Raw genomic sequence first — 15,977 nt, forward strand, 5'->3', positions numbered from 1 at the left:
GATTTAGCTTCCGCATCAGTTTATTATCTTTAGTATGCTCATGATCATGCCAGCAGGGTTAGCTTGGGATCACTTGTGGTCCTAGGTCCCGTGTCCGCATCTCGGGGGTAGCTTGGGGCGTGACAATAATGTTTTTTGAGAAAACATTTTGGGTGCTCCGGACGCCAGATCAATGGGTTAATACATATGAAAAATCAGGGAATTTAGGCGATTCATAAAAAAAAGACTTGTAAATGCGGAAATGAGCGTTAACAAAATGGTGTGAGCATATATGAAGGTTCAAGAACTCATTACAGAGGTCCTCATAAAGTTTTTTGAGATAAAAATTTGGTTGCTCCAGGCACCAGATCCATGGGCTAATAAACATGAAAAATAGGGGAATTTGGGCAATTCGTAAAAAAAAAAAGGCTTGTAAATACGGGAATGGGCATAAAAAATGGTATGAGTATACGTGAATGTTTCTCATATCATCACGGGGGTCCTCATAAAGTTTTTAAACAAAAAAAAATTGGGTGCTTTGGGCGCCAGATCTATGGACTAGTACACACGAAAAATTAGAAAATTTGGGCGGTTCGTAAAATCGTGCTTGTAAATGTGAAAATGGGCGTTAAAAAATGGTGTAAGTATATGAGAAGGTTTCCCAACTCATTCCGGAGGTCCTCATAAACTATTTTAAGATAAAAAATTTGGGTGCTCCGGGCTCCAGATCCATGGCATAATACACACGAAAAATTAGAGAATTTGGGCGATATGTAAAAAATGGCTTGTACATACGGAAATGGGCGTTAAAAAAATGGTATGAGTATACGTGAAGGTTCCCCAACTCATTATGGAGGTCCTCATAGGTGTGCTCCGGGCACCAGATCTATGGCTAATACACACGCCTCAAGGCACTCCCCCTACTTGCCTCGAGGCCGCCCGCCCCGAGACACCCCTACTACAAGAAAAAAATTCATTAACGAAGGGGAATTTGGTCGTTAAAAGTCCTAATCCGGTCGCTAAATGTCATGAACGATCGAAACAAATCTGGTCGCCAACGATCGTTAAAAGCCCCCGATGTTTAAAGTCAACGACTGAATTTCAAACCGGTCGTTAAAAGTAAATTTAACGACCACATAAATACCGATCGTTATATGTCCTTTTTAGCAACCAAATTTTCCCTTAGTACAAGCACCTTTAATTACCAAAATTTCTTTCGTTAATTTTATATTATTTTCGTACCAATACTTTTAACGTCCGAATTTCCCGTTGCTAATGGTTGTTTTAGTATATGAAAAGCCATTACACCATTTTTATATGCTATTATACAAAAAATTATACAAGTGAGTAATATTAATTGTTTCATACACAAAACTATCAGGCAATATAATTAATAATTTAATTCATATAAAACTTCATTTTAATACAAAATAAGTAATTAAAGAAAGATATATCATATTCAAGTTGCTATTACATATCTTTATCAACTCCTAAAAATAGAAAAATTGCAACATATATAAATTTAAAATACGATATCTTCTTCAAACTACCCCTAATCAAAGTTAAAGAATACTGAAAATTCAACTTGCTCCGTACTTTCTTGAACGATAGATTCTTCATGTTTAAATTCTTGAGCTGTAAAAAAAAGTTTATGTCAGTTTAGTAAAAAGAAATAAACTCATAAAGAAGAAATAAAAAACCTCAACGTTATCTACTAAAACATGCAAAACATTGAAATTTCAAAAAAAAAAACATTTGAATAATAATGTATAGTATGAAGAAGGAACTAGTATCTTCTATGTATGGAACAACATACTACACCCTGGAAGCAATTTAGACAGATACATGTAAATACAAATTTCATCATCACACAAATACAAAAGGAGTTGCAGGAGAGAATAGAACGAGTACAGGGGTAACAACGGATCAGGTGGATCCATACATACTACATCAAGACCAACACAGTATTCAATGCTCCTAGACCAACACAGTATTCCGTATCCTCTCAAGCCTTATAGATGGATACAAAAAATTATTACAGCAAAAGTACATTGGTTTTAACTCACACAATGCATCAGACGCCACTATCAACCAATAGCTGTTGGGGGGCAACTCAAGATTGCCTGGAAATGCTTGGTATTTGGAAAGAATAATGCTCGACCAAAGGCAAAGTTCAGAATGTAGCTGCAAGTACAAGATAGACTACAAACCATTGACAGACTACATGCTTGGGGGATGGATAGATGTGGACAAAACTTGCAAACTCTGTCAACAAGATATGGAATCAAGATATTACCTATTTGTTCACTGCACCTTTACTCAAAGGTTGTGGAGAAGGATCATGACATGGTTACAGTGACAATGGACAACAACACCAACTTGGGAGGCTCAACTAGCTTGGGTCATAAAGTGTTCAAAGGGGAAATCTCAAAGTGCTCAGATATTCAAAATGGCCTATGCAGAACTTGTATACACAACCTGGATTGAAAGAAATAGGAGAACCTTTGAAGACAGGAGGAGACAATGTGAGGAACTTGCAAAAGAAATAGCCTACACTTGTAATGTGAGAGCTACCAACTAGGATCAAAGAAATTATTCAGCAGCTCATGTTTTAATCTATTAGGTTCCTTAGCTTCTTAAACCTGAGTTTATTTCTTGAGATAGCAAGCAGTTGAAAGCTGGAGTTCTTGGAGAATCTGCAAAGCCATCAAGAACATCTAGAAAATGATGCCTAGCTGTATTTTTTGGTGCGTTTGGGTAGAAAGAAATAGAAGATGCTTTGATGGGATTTTTGAACTTCTATCTCAGTTCTTAAGGGTAGATGTCTTTTACTATTCTTTAGTTGGACTAATTATGCTTCTGTAAATGATGTAGGTTTGTTTGTAGATTTCATTGGCACTCTAAGCCTAGCTCAGTAGCCTTCTTTTGCTTTTTGACTAGCTCCCTACACTTGAAGGCCTGCTGTTATTGGAGCTAACGTATCTTTTGTAACTTTGCATCTTCTTGCTGCCATCTATACAAAACCAACCTTCATTAAAAAGAAAAAAGTGCAGCAACGACATGCTTCATTTTACTACTGACGCAATGCAAATACAAGGTAAGACATTATTCATACAAAAGAATACTTACTCAATGCCCTATTTAATGTATTAAACTTCTATAGGTACAAAAATAATATACATATGATAGGTTTGAGAAATTTGTTAGCACCTACAAGTTCTACAGGCCCGTAGTGAAGTTACCCGACTAGATAGTATTAGAGATAAGATCCGAAGTCAACCATGATATCAAATTTTTTTTAAAAAAGGAAATGGTGGAGTTTGTTATCCTTTCTCTTACTATTGGCTCTTAATTATTCTTCTTTTTTTATTAGTTCAAATGCAGAACTCTAGGGAAAGGGTCAGAGAGTATCTAATGTAACTTATTAAGGATGTATTTTACAATTCAAAGATAGCTAATTCTTTTAACTAGCGTCTATCAGTATAGTAGATGACACTTATGAGGAACAACTAAGATACCTTAGGGTCATTCTGGTGCTTTTTGAAGGTATGTCAAGTCTTCACATCAACTGGGGAAAGAGCCATTTATATCCCATAAACATGGTCTCTAATATGGAGCTTTTGGCCTCAGTGCTAGGAGGCGAGGTGGGAACACTACCTGCTATCTACCTGGGGATGCCATTGGGAGCAAAATCACAGTCCAAAAGAGAAATGTGAGAAGAAGTTGGTCAGATGGAAAACACAATATTTATCAAAGGGGGGCAGGCTCACTTTGATAAATGCAGTCTTGGATGCCCTTCCTACGTACATGCTAACTTTGTTCCCAATACCTGCAAGAGTAGTACAGAGATTGGATAAGCTAAGAAGGGATTTTTTCTGGCAAGGAAACAAGAAAAGAAAGGGATACCATCTGGTAAAATGGAAAGTTATGATCAAGGGAAAAAACAAGGAGGATTAGGCATCAAAAATTGAAGAACCAAAGCAAGGCTCTAAAGCTGATATGGTTGTGGAGATATGCTCATGAACCACACTCAATGTGGAGCAAGGTGATTAAACTGAAGTACGGAGAGATGGATTCATGGTCACCAAGGAAGCAACCAATCCCTATGGTGTTACTGTTTGGTGATTAATTAGGAACTGGTGGCCTTTCCTAAGGAATCATACTACTATAACAGTACACAATGGTGTCAGGACACAATTCTGGAAAGACAGATGGAGTTCTGGAAAGATAGATGGCTTGGTAATCAAAATTTGTCAGAGATCTTCCCTGACATCTTTGACTTAGCACTACATAAAGACAGAACAGTGGCTGAAATGTGGTCTCCCCAAGGTTGGGATCTATCTCTCAGAAGGAATTTAAATGACTGGGAAGTTTGTAGATTAGTTGAATTCTTTAAAAGGTTAGAATCATTTCAAGGTTTGAAGGAAGGGGAGGACTGCCTACGGTGGATAGAGCACAACAAAGGACGATACAAAGTGAGCTCCTCTAACCCTCAATTGGCCTTGGAGACAAATTTGGAAAACCAAAATTCCACTAAAGGTGGCATGCTTCACTTGGCTGCTAGCAAAGGAGGCAGTACTAACACATGATAATCTGAGGAAACGAAACAACATTCTGGTGATACATTGTTGTTTATGTCGGGAGGCAGCTGAGACAGTTAGGCATTTGTACTTGCATTGCAAAATCACTGATCAACTGTGGAAGATTTTCATCAATCTCAGAGGCATGCAATGGACAATGCCTAGCAAGGTTGTTGACACTCTCTCAAGTTGGGAGGAAGCAGGAATTGAGGCAAAGAACAGAAGTTATTGGAGGACAATTCCAGCATGCATCTGGTGGACCATTTGGAGAGAAAGGAATGCTAGATGCTTTGAGGATAGAAGCAGATCCCTACAAATGATAATAACATATTGTATTATGTTATTATGTTTTTGGTGTACAAAGAGTTCCCCTGTAGATGCAGAAGCAATCCTAGAAGTATTAGAATCATGCTAGGCTTGCTGTTTTTGTTCCTAGATTTTCATACGTTTTTGTAAAGGGGCTTTCAGTACTACATAAGTACTGGTTTATAATACAAATCGTTACCTTCTCAAAAAAAAAAGTATAGTATGCATTTATTCAAGTTAGCTAGGAGTTTTGTGTCCAAATAGCAAGTCACAAATAAACATATTGATGACACGAAGCAATAACGAACCTGTTGTGACAGTTATGACTACTCGAGATCTAGAGGTTATTAATTGACTTACACTAATGCAAAGAAAAATTAAGCAAACTAGTTATAGATCATAGACAATGAATTATATAGGAAAGAAATCTAATTCAAAAACAAGGCATTTGGTTTAGTGGTATGAATCTTGCTTAGGGTGCGAGAAGTCCCGAGTCCAAATGTATATCCAAGCTCTCGAACATAATGGATAGATGAACAGACTCATCGGAATTAAATGAAAAATATATGAAGCTGAGAATTAAAAGGAAAGGAGATGGAGGAAGAAAGTCTCATATTCAAATCCTTCAGAAAGAGAAAAAGGAGGCTTATATCATTACTAACAGTTTGCTAGTTTTTGGAGGTACAGTTAGTAGGCAGAGTCGTGTAGAATTGTCAATGGAAATATGTACACCAACAAAATAATCAGCAGGTTACTTTCTCAAAAAAAAAAATCAGCAGGTTAAACTTCAAAAAGAATCTGATTTTACAATAAAGCAGCAGGTTACAATACACGAAGAATCACCAATGATTAACAACGGAACAATTGGACAAATAAGGTAGCAATTTTCATCAGCTACCAAAAAGCACAACCAAAAAAGAAGCAGTAAACTCTACAACAACAGCATTGACAAAGCCCAAATTGGGGCATCTATAGTGTATAGTTAGGTAATTAACTCTACAAATGGAGAAATCAAAGCAATCCAGGACACTAACAGTGTTGGCAATAAATATGAAAGGAAAAATTGTAGAAGAAAAAAGTGAAAGCAGCACTTCACCATTGCTTAGCCTTACCACTACACAGCAGCTACATCGTCGGTAGGAGAAGAATCGACAATACCAAGGAATCTCAATTAGGAATGACAGGAAGACCAAGAGACAACAAAGTCACTTTACCAATCTATTTTTTAAAAGTTTTGTATCTTTACAACTGAGGAAATTTCATGACAATATTCCAACTAATGAAAAGATTTTCATATAACATCGCAATAGTTTCATCTCAAAGAAAAAAATAAACTCAATTTACTAACCTGTTAGATGGTCAATTTTATTGATCACTTGACGATGGTGGTGATGAAGGCTTACCAAGCAGTACTCTTTCGATTGGTTCATATTTACTCTCTAACTCATCCATGCGTTTAAATTATAAATAGACACATGAACTAGGAGTCGAAGGGATAAAAATAGTGAATTAGTAGAGAAGGGACCTACCTATTAATGTTTAGATTAGAGGTTATAATTTTACTATTTTGCTTTTTTTCTCTTGTCATGCAAGAGTTGTAACACCACCACCAAGAATTCATAAGTAAAACAAATAAATAAGTTGTACCATAGAATCAAATTCAGTAATACACGTACAAAAGCAGAAACTTACCTTGAAAAGAACACTAACAATATGTAGTTGTTTATTAGTAGTTGACAAGAGCTACTAGACCAATAGATGAGCTATAAGTGATGAGCAATAATGAGGGAGTTCTGCTTTATAAACATGCCACTGTTGAATATTTTCCCAACTTTAATCAATCTACTAATTTTCCTTTAACATATATACTAATTAAGAGAAGAAGATTATATAGTAATCACATTACTATAATGCAGCAGCTAAATACCTAAGGATCCCTAAGACAATACTTCCCCATCTGATATCAGTAGCTAAAGTAGCAGCAAGCCAACATATGTTAACAACAACTAAGTCGACAATACTCCAGGTGCAATAATACTTTTTATCATATGCGATATCAGATTGTAAGCAGAAGCTATCAAATTGAGGCAAGTGGCAAGTGGCAACAATACAAGTTACAATAGTCTAGCAAATGTACAAGAACAGTGAAGCAATCATAACATAATACAAGAACTTTCATTAACCTTATAAAACACTAATTGACAATACATTCCCATTATGGTGACAGGACGTTCCATGGGAGGGACATGACTGCTTTTTGTGATTATATTGGATCTCATAGTAAATTATGGCTCACGGAAAGTTTCACCTGTGATATTTCCCTCATTTTGTAAGAAGTAAATTAGGAGAATCCATTATACTTCATGATATTTGGTATTTTGAGAAGTTGTGACCCTTTTCGCATGAGCCGAATTAAAGATTTAGAAACATGACATTCAATATGAAATGGGGAAATGTTGATACCGAAGAATGAGTTCGTAGGAACAAGTTGGTGAGGAGCATCTTGATGAACTGGATGAAGACATTATAAAGTCTGATGTCAAGTTGGATAACATTGATAGTGTGAATCCTGACAATGATCCTCCACAAAAGCTAATGTCATGAAGGGGTTTGGTGGATGCAACTTTGGTGTTGTCTTTTATATGTAATGAGTTTTTCATTGTTTTCTAATAGAAAATGGGAGATTCTACAAGTGAAGTAACTGCAGAAATCGAGATGCTGGTCAAATATCAAAAGAGAAAGCACTGGATGCAATAACTGAAGGCATGCTAATCTTTACCTAATGCTCACAAAATTGCAGACTCTTGCTGAAAGTATCAACAGCTTTGAGAAGAGAAGAAGTTGACAAAAATTGAGTGTGACAACCAGCGGGGTCAGGCGGAACTAAAGGTGTTTCTAAGTGTATTCATAGTTAGCCACTAACTGGCTGATTTTCAATATCCTTGACATCAGTTTGCACTGCAGACAGCTTATGCAAAGAGTACAAAAGAAAGAACAGCAATCTGAGCATGAAGCTTCGGTAATATTTCTTGGATATACGTTTGTGTTCTCGCTTTCACACGGCATGATTTTTTGAAGTGAGAAGTTCATTGTTAGCTAGTGGCATCTGTTCATAATTTAGTTTGTACCTAAATTTGGCATCCTTGTTGTTGAGACATCATTTGATTGGTTATTAACTACTCATTACCGAGCTCCAACTTCCCTGCTTAGTCCCCCACTCTAAAGGTGTAAACATTGGCAAATAAGGAGTTCAATGAATAAGATTTTACAATTGTAATTAACTAAACTCAATGAGAATAGTGTGACTGTTCAAATTCCAAAAAAGGGGGCACAACTTGACCCAGCTATCCACCTCAAGCTCAAAAGGGCCCAAATGTGAATGTACTGGAGCTAAACCTCAACTGTAATGAAATTCACCTTGTAGCTAACTCAATCTCAAAGTTAATTCATGAAGTGAGGAATGTCCATGATATAAAAGGATACAATAACATATTCTCTTACAAATATGAGACACTCTAACACCCATGATATGCTCAAAAGACTCTCAAAAGCAATCTATGCCTCATCTACTCTCTTTTTAATAAATTGTTCCAATCCTACTTGATCTTCATATATCGAGCTCAAAAAAAAAGTTACCATAGGGACCACAAGATATTTGGTCCCACAGTGAGTATTACATCTCCATACTTGCTCAGTGAATGAGAAAATAAGACAATATTGCATATGGGAGGCTTCAGTTACTATCTTAGCACAATGTGACTTCTGTTATTTCTTCAATACTTACAGCTGGTTCATTCCTAGCAGGCACGCTTAATGAAGCCATAATCATTTAACTGAAGCTATTAGTTGAATCCAAATTCTACAGTATTAAACGCAAGAAGAGGTTTGTATCTGGCATATTTACCATCTTAATGCTAGTTATTTTGTATCAAATACTAATGTCTATGCAGCTAATGTCTTCATTAAGCTGAAAAACCCAATGCCACGATTCGTGATGCTGATGCTGCCTTAAACGTTTTTCAGAAGCTGTCTTCAGCCATGATTACATAAGATAGAAAGAAATTTAAAGTTTATTTATGCTTGTGACTGTATTTTGGAGTCCTAATGACACATCATTTCATTAAAGGTCAACCTTGAATCAGAAAAAGGATACAAAGTGAGGGGAATGGCTTGATCAATGTTGGGCTTATGTAAATATGCAGCTAGCGATCTTCGTGTGGCATCTATTATAGATTCTGATGAGGAGATAGCCAAGATACTTATAAAGGTCATACATTCAAACTTCTCCTTATCCACAACGCCTTCTCTCTGATGTACCTGAACCTTCTGAATGGTTCACACGGTTTTCTACTATATGTAGTTAAATTTCATTGTGCTTACTTAAGTTGAGAAGGAAAAAATATCTGCAAACTTTAAAATTGAAGTTTTTTGGCCTTGAAATATGGCAGGTTGAACCTAATGCTCGTAAAATTGAAGAGCACTGCCAAAAGTATCAACAGCTGCAAGAAGAGGAAAGGTTGAGGGATTAAATCGAGTGTGACAGCCAGCAGCGTACCAAAGGTGTTTTTTAAGTGTATTGAAAGTAGTTAGTCACTAACTGGCTGCTTTTCATTATTCTTGACATCAGTTTCCACTGCAGGCAGCTTATGAAAAGTGTTAAAAGAAAAAACATCAATCTGAGCATGAAGTTTCTGTAAATTTTCTTGGGACATTTTTGTTCCCGCTGTCACACACTTTGATATTTTGAAGTAAGAAGTTCATTGTTAGCTAGTGGCATCTGTTCATTATCGTGACAAGCATTTGACTTACCTCCATATCCTTGGTAAGCAAAAGATGTGTCATATCCAAAACATGGGCTTCTCATGTCGATCTTTGGCCATAGACAACGGCAGCTTCCTGCAAAGTCGCACCTTGGCTTGCCTTGGTTTGGGGGGAACACTACTTGGTTTAAACCTTGAGAAGAGCCTACCAACTGTCCCATACATTATTTTTTGGAAACTGAGAGGATGTCTCCCAAAATAAATTTGGTAATGGCAACTCATAAATAGACACTGTAAAGTCTTCTTTTTCTGCATTTTGATATGATATCAGATATCACCAAGGAATTTGAGATACAAGAGATTTAAAAAAATAGAAGTGCTCTATATTCCCATATTATTGTGAGAGTACACAACAAACCTTTCCTCTTTCTCATACATATGAAGAGAGGGTTCTCCAAACAACAGGAAATAGCAACTAAAACAATTCCAACTACATTTGTTCCATCCATATGAAAAAAGAATATAACAATTCTACACTAACACCTAACTACACACTAGGCTTGTATAGCTTCTCAACCATCTTCCTGTATTCTGCACAAAGAAAGAAAGAAAGCGGCAAAAAAGACTCGTTAAAAACAGTCGCACTAAGTCGATTTACCCATAATTTCAATTTACAAGAAAACTTAAGGATTTACCTTCTTGATTGCACCAAAGAGCAGCAGCTTGAGTGTTCAGAGGTGAGCTTATGTTTGGCTCTGGTACAACATTACAAGAACAAGATTAGAAAATGGTTAAGATTATAAAGATCAAATCGATAAATGCAACGATAACAAATTGCTTATAGTATTTACCTCCAAGCAAACTCTGAATTGAAATGAGTATAGTCCTCACATCATAAGCAGATGACCACTTATCCTATAATGACATGGTATTCCACACATCAGATCAGATGTTATAAAGATGTTAAACCAAACCAACTACAATATGAGACTCAGATAGAGAGACTGTTCCCAATAGACCCTCGACTTTACAAGGCATATCCAAGCAGTTTGAACAAGACTCAGATGGGACAGTTACCTGAAGAATGTCTAAGCATATGTTGCCATACACATCAACATTGGGATGAAAGCAACCGGTCTCGAATTTGACCTTTGGTGGTTTAAAAGGGTAATCAGCAGGAAATGAAAGAGAGAGCTTGTATTCTGTTCCTTCAAAAACTGTATCTTTGCTACCAGTTATTGTCCCTTTCCAGCAGAAAATGTTGTCTTCTTCAGGAAATGCAGATATTCCAGAGTCACCACTCATCTAAAACATAATGAAAACAACTTTAAGTTGAAGAAAATTTCTCACAGAAATGAAAAGTATAGAGATTTCTCTGATTCCTTACCATTAGAGCCATCAACTCAGATTGCAACCTAATAATACAACCAAACAAAAAAAACGTAATCAGATTAGTGAATAGTATTGAAATCTAAACATCCCCAAAACCTAATAATCCATAAGCACAAAGATATCACATAAAAATATATCCAGATGACTATATAACACCTAAAAACTTACACATAGCAAACAAATGTGTAGATAGATATAATTTGAAACTCATATAGAAATGATCTTGCATAAGCACTAAAATCAATTTGACCACATACCCATCTGAGAAAACGCCTAAAATTTCATCATTTTGAGAAATTATTAAAACAATCTTGAAAATCAAATCGAAGATATACAACCCTAATAGAACCATCTCAAAACCCCAAATCAAGAAACCCAAAACCCAAGTCTTCAATCCACAAACAGATCAAAACCCCCAAAATCAAATTACAAACACACCCAAAACCCATAAACATCAAAATTCAAAGATTTGAGTAAAAACAAAAGGCACCTTTTAAGAACAGATTGAGTATCAACAGTCTTTGCAGTAGTCTGTGTCTGCTTTGGTGAAGGCATAACAGGAGCCGCAGTTGCAGGAGTATTGCTGTTGTTTCCACTGTTCATTGTTGCCATCAAGATTTGATTTTTGAAGATAAAAAAAACAAGAAAAGAGAGGATTTTTGAAGTAGACCCTTTCTTCTTCTTGGGTTTTTACAGAAGAGAAAAGGATTGAGAGAGATTTTGGTAAAGAAAATGAAGAGATTGTGACAACACTATATAGAAAATTTTCCTTTTTTGAACGTTATAAAGGTGTGCGGCGCAAATAGGGTGAAACACATTCTAACGGCTAGTTTATAACCTTATTGATTCCTTTCTTGGGAATAAATTATTTTTTCAAAAAACTAGATTGTTTAAATTTTCAAATTATATTGTGATATTGTGAATTGTAATGTTTATTTGGGAAGGGGCATATGAATACCCCTATACTATACTTTCCAAACTAAAATGCATAAACATAAAGGGTTATTTGTTTTCTCATTTAATCAAAATGGATTAATCGTTGGACTTTGAGTGACTTGGCCTAATTTATAATGGATGGTCAAATGATAGTTTATCCATTTAATTTATTTTCTAAAATTGTTGGGTTTCGAGTGGCGTATTTTAAAATTTATTTATTAAGTGTGTTGCTGGAGCTTGAGCGACTTACCTTTATTACTTTTTTTTTTTGTTTAAACAAGTCGCTTTGAGTTAAGAGATTGGCCAATAATATATTTTTTTTTGGTTGTTAATTGTCCTATATTAAAATGTTCAAATTCATTCATTTTCGTCATAAGAAAATTCATTTTTTTGGTTATTTTATTTTTTTGTGTTCTTGTTGGGGTGGTAATATTGTCCATGAAACTGGTTCTATAAGATAGAATCGACGTCTTGTAATGATGCAAATGTTGTCGTATCCTCTAAATATGAGTGTTTGCAATGCTTATTAAGAAATTAAATGAGTATGAGTATAAGTGATTCGAAAAATGTAGTAATTATTATTGGATGAAATCCAATGTTCTTTACTTTTAATACACTTCTAAATGAGTTGATCATCAAGATACTAAATATTTGCCAAGTTTAAATATTGGTTCTTCAAGGAGTGCAGTCCCATAACAAATAGTGGCAGAAACTGGAAGACAATCACAACATCATGATTTGGGCTAGAGTGTGCATACTTACGATACGAGGGGATCTACCAATGTTTCATGCACTTGCGTAGTTTGAATTCGGACGATAGACAATGTCATTTTTCATTAGACTCAATTGATAGATAAATGAACTGATACTTTTTCCTATTAAATTAAGTAATAATTTTTATACACAATATATTCATATTTTAATATTTTATAGGTGGGATGATTTTGAACAACAATGAGCTCACACAAATTTTATAGGTGGGATGATTTTATAGCTCACTCAAATTGTGAACAACAATATATAAGAGATGATCAACTAGGTGAGTTGGATAATAATGAACCTTTAGAACATGGATCCACGGGCAATGACTAAACGTCTGATGATGACGACGATGTTAATGGAGATGGTGCACCCCTTGGAAATCTTAGCATTAATTATTCTTTTACTATGATTTCATATTTGGACTACACTGAAGAAAGCACAAAAGATGTTTTCTGCATGAGAGATGATGATTATGACCGGATTACACTCTAGAATCTCAATAATCTCGAATTTATCCAATCAAGTTAGATTGTTGCAATCTTAATTTGTTTTGAAGTATTGATTTTAGTTCTCTTATATCGCTTATTGTTTTTTTTTGTATATGCAACTGCGTATGCTATGTATAAATAAAAAACAAATGAAATATGTTGTGAGAGTATACAATCTAGCAAAAGAAGGGTGTTTCTTTGTGAGTAGTCCAAGGATAAAAGTTGGAGGATTATTTGCAAAATCCATATGTTGGAATGTGATTGGATGATTCACTTTAGAGAGATATTAAATGGTATCTGGAAGGCATGAAAAACGATTGAGCCGCATATGTGTTCGACGGATAATCATAAGGAGAAACATTTCAATTTGATAATAACTTGATTGTGACTTCATTGATATCATACATTATGAAGATCCAGATATGAATATCAAGATGGCTCGCAAAATAATCAAATGAAAGCACAATTTCCCTCCTAGTTATAGAAAAGCACAATAAAGACAAATAAATATTCAATTTATGCACTATTGTTGAGTGGGAGCACCATTCTACAAAAAATGTAGAGCGAACAAATATTCAAATTTCTTTTTTGGACTTTTAAGCCAAGTATTGATGGTCTCAAAGTTGTATGTATGTCATTTCAATAGATAACACACATATTTATTGTTTGACTTAAGTCATCTACGGTCCCTTAAAGTTGTCCGCAAAATTCACTTAGACACCTCAACTAAGACTTGTACCTATTGAACCCCTCTACCATTTCGAATTTGAACCGTTTAAACATTTTTTGCCTACATGGCACATTGTTTGTAATTCACCTCAGATAGGCGCATGAAGGTATTTACTTAGGCGTTTTTTGTGGAAAAAAATACTATTTCTTCTTCCTCACCTCTTTTTCATCAGTTCCTCCGTTACACCAGTTCGTCGCCGTCGGCCATACATCCTTCTTCTTCCTTTTTTTCCTCTGGAAACTTCCATTCTTCTACCTCCATCGTTGTTCCTTTTAATTTTTACTCCATTGTCATTTATATTAAGATTGATATTACCGTCATTACCACCGGCCCACATCCATGGCCGCCATTTTCATCATTTTACTTTGTAGAGGGATTAAAGTTTGAAATTTGTTTCTCTAAATCGATATATATATTTTATGTAAATGTAAGGTGTTCTTCAATAAAAATCAGTTATAAAACTGACAAAAAAATTCAATGTAACTCCAATTGTTTTGATAATGTCGATAAGAACTTATTAATTTTCCGACATAATTCATCTTTCTTGTACCAAAAATGGAACGAAGAAGAAAGTTACAATTTTTTTGATTATCTAAGAGATATTCGACGAGAAATAATGTGTTGGAGAAATTGATGACCAATTCCTCCAACCTATCAAAAATAGCAGTAATTTTTCATTTTTCTACTTTTTCTTTGATTCTCTATTGCAGAAGTGCCAAAAATCTTTAAAAACAATATATTTACACTGTCGGAGAAAACTTGGGTTACGTTTTGGGCTCCGATGGGATAGCAGGGGCGGGGTTACAACCTTTTTTTTCTTTTATTTTGTAACTTAAAAATAAATCCTATTTCATTTACTTTATAATACATTTTTAATAATCTTTTGGACTTAAAAATAATAGATGTCGTTATTTAATTCATCGAATTGCCATGTCATCGCGTGTGTATTTCACACACTCTATATTTTAAGCTTATTGTTAGAAAAATGTTAAAATGGTTCAAATTCAAAGGGGTAGAGGTGTTCAATAAGTACAAATCTAGGTTCAGTTGTCTAGTGAATTATCGGGACAACTTTAAGGGATCGTAGATGACTTAAGCCTTATGGTTTTGTATGATATAAAACTATTAATTGCGATTGGAATTGATGCTAATGAAATATTTTTTTCAATTGCATATGTTTTTGTTGCACGTGAGAATTTTTAGTCTTGATCATGATTTCTCAAATTATTATGGACACGTGTTATTTGTGAGACACAAGAAATCGGCCTCATTTATGTCTGCCATCAGGAAATCTTGCAATATTTTTAATATTATAGTTGGTTGAGCCTACCCTACATGTACCACAGGTTTTGTGTCACGCCTCGAGCCTACACCCTGGACGCGACTGGCACTCGAGAACCATTGTTGGCCCCAAACGAACCCTTGGCCTGGCTCAACTCTCAGCAGAAGATATACTCATTAATAAAAGAACTCAAAGGAGAGCTTTAACTCAAAAGTCTCAAATACTTAAACTCGGAATATTTAGAAATAAACATTCAACTGGCCAAAGAGGCAACTCAAGTCTCAACATAAACAATGGAAATAAAAAAGACTCATGAACTACTACTGTCTATCTATGAAGCCTCTAATACTATGAGAGATGTCGGGACAAGACCCCTGATCATCCTAACAAAACTGAAATACTAGAAAATAAATAAGGCATCCTTCGGAAGTAAAGAGGATCACCAAACAACTCTGGAACACGACTGGATCAACGGAGCGCCGATTGATAATCCTGATTCCCTGTATCTGCATCATAAAAGATGCAAGCCAAATGGTGTCAGTACATGAAACGTACGAGCATGCAAGGGGAAATCTAAAACATGACATAAGCTTGAAATGGAACTAAAGAAACAACTTACCTCGTCTCAACTCAATTCAATATAAAAGCAATGGCAATAATGCGATATAAGGAAAAGCTTCTGAAACAGTAGATAACAACTCAATGTATTGAAAAGTACAATAATAACTCAGTTTGATTTAGGTATGGAGGAACTTGACCTGG

General features: G+C 35.3%; 1 protein-coding gene and 1 pseudogene across 1 annotated transcript; one reads left to right on the forward strand and one right to left on the reverse strand.

Annotated features, from left to right (window-relative positions):
- The first annotated feature begins 5,431 nt into the window (after positions 1-5,431).
- Positions 5,432-9,904, forward strand: LOC102581027 (TPR repeat-containing thioredoxin TDX-like; annotated as a pseudogene).
- Positions 9,905-9,986: 82 nt separating this feature from the next.
- On the reverse strand, positions 9,987-11,776 carry LOC102580029 (ubiquitin-conjugating enzyme E2 20-like). The gene is made up of 6 exons (XM_006362256.2): positions 11,508-11,776; positions 11,013-11,040; positions 10,703-10,930; positions 10,477-10,540; positions 10,321-10,380; positions 9,987-10,216 (listed from the first exon to the last, which is right to left on the reverse strand). Exons 1-6 carry the CDS (start codon positions 11,627-11,629, stop codon positions 10,173-10,175), a joined length of 546 nt encoding a protein of 181 aa, XP_006362318.1. The 5' UTR covers positions 11,630-11,776; the 3' UTR covers positions 9,987-10,172.
- Positions 11,777-15,977: the final 4,201 nt, after the last annotated feature.

The sequence above is a fragment of the Solanum tuberosum genome, unplaced genomic scaffold (genome assembly GCF_000226075.1).
Source record: "Solanum tuberosum cultivar DM 1-3 516 R44 unplaced genomic scaffold, SolTub_3.0 scf00387, whole genome shotgun sequence".
Taxonomy (NCBI): Eukaryota; Viridiplantae; Streptophyta; class Magnoliopsida; order Solanales; family Solanaceae; genus Solanum; species Solanum tuberosum.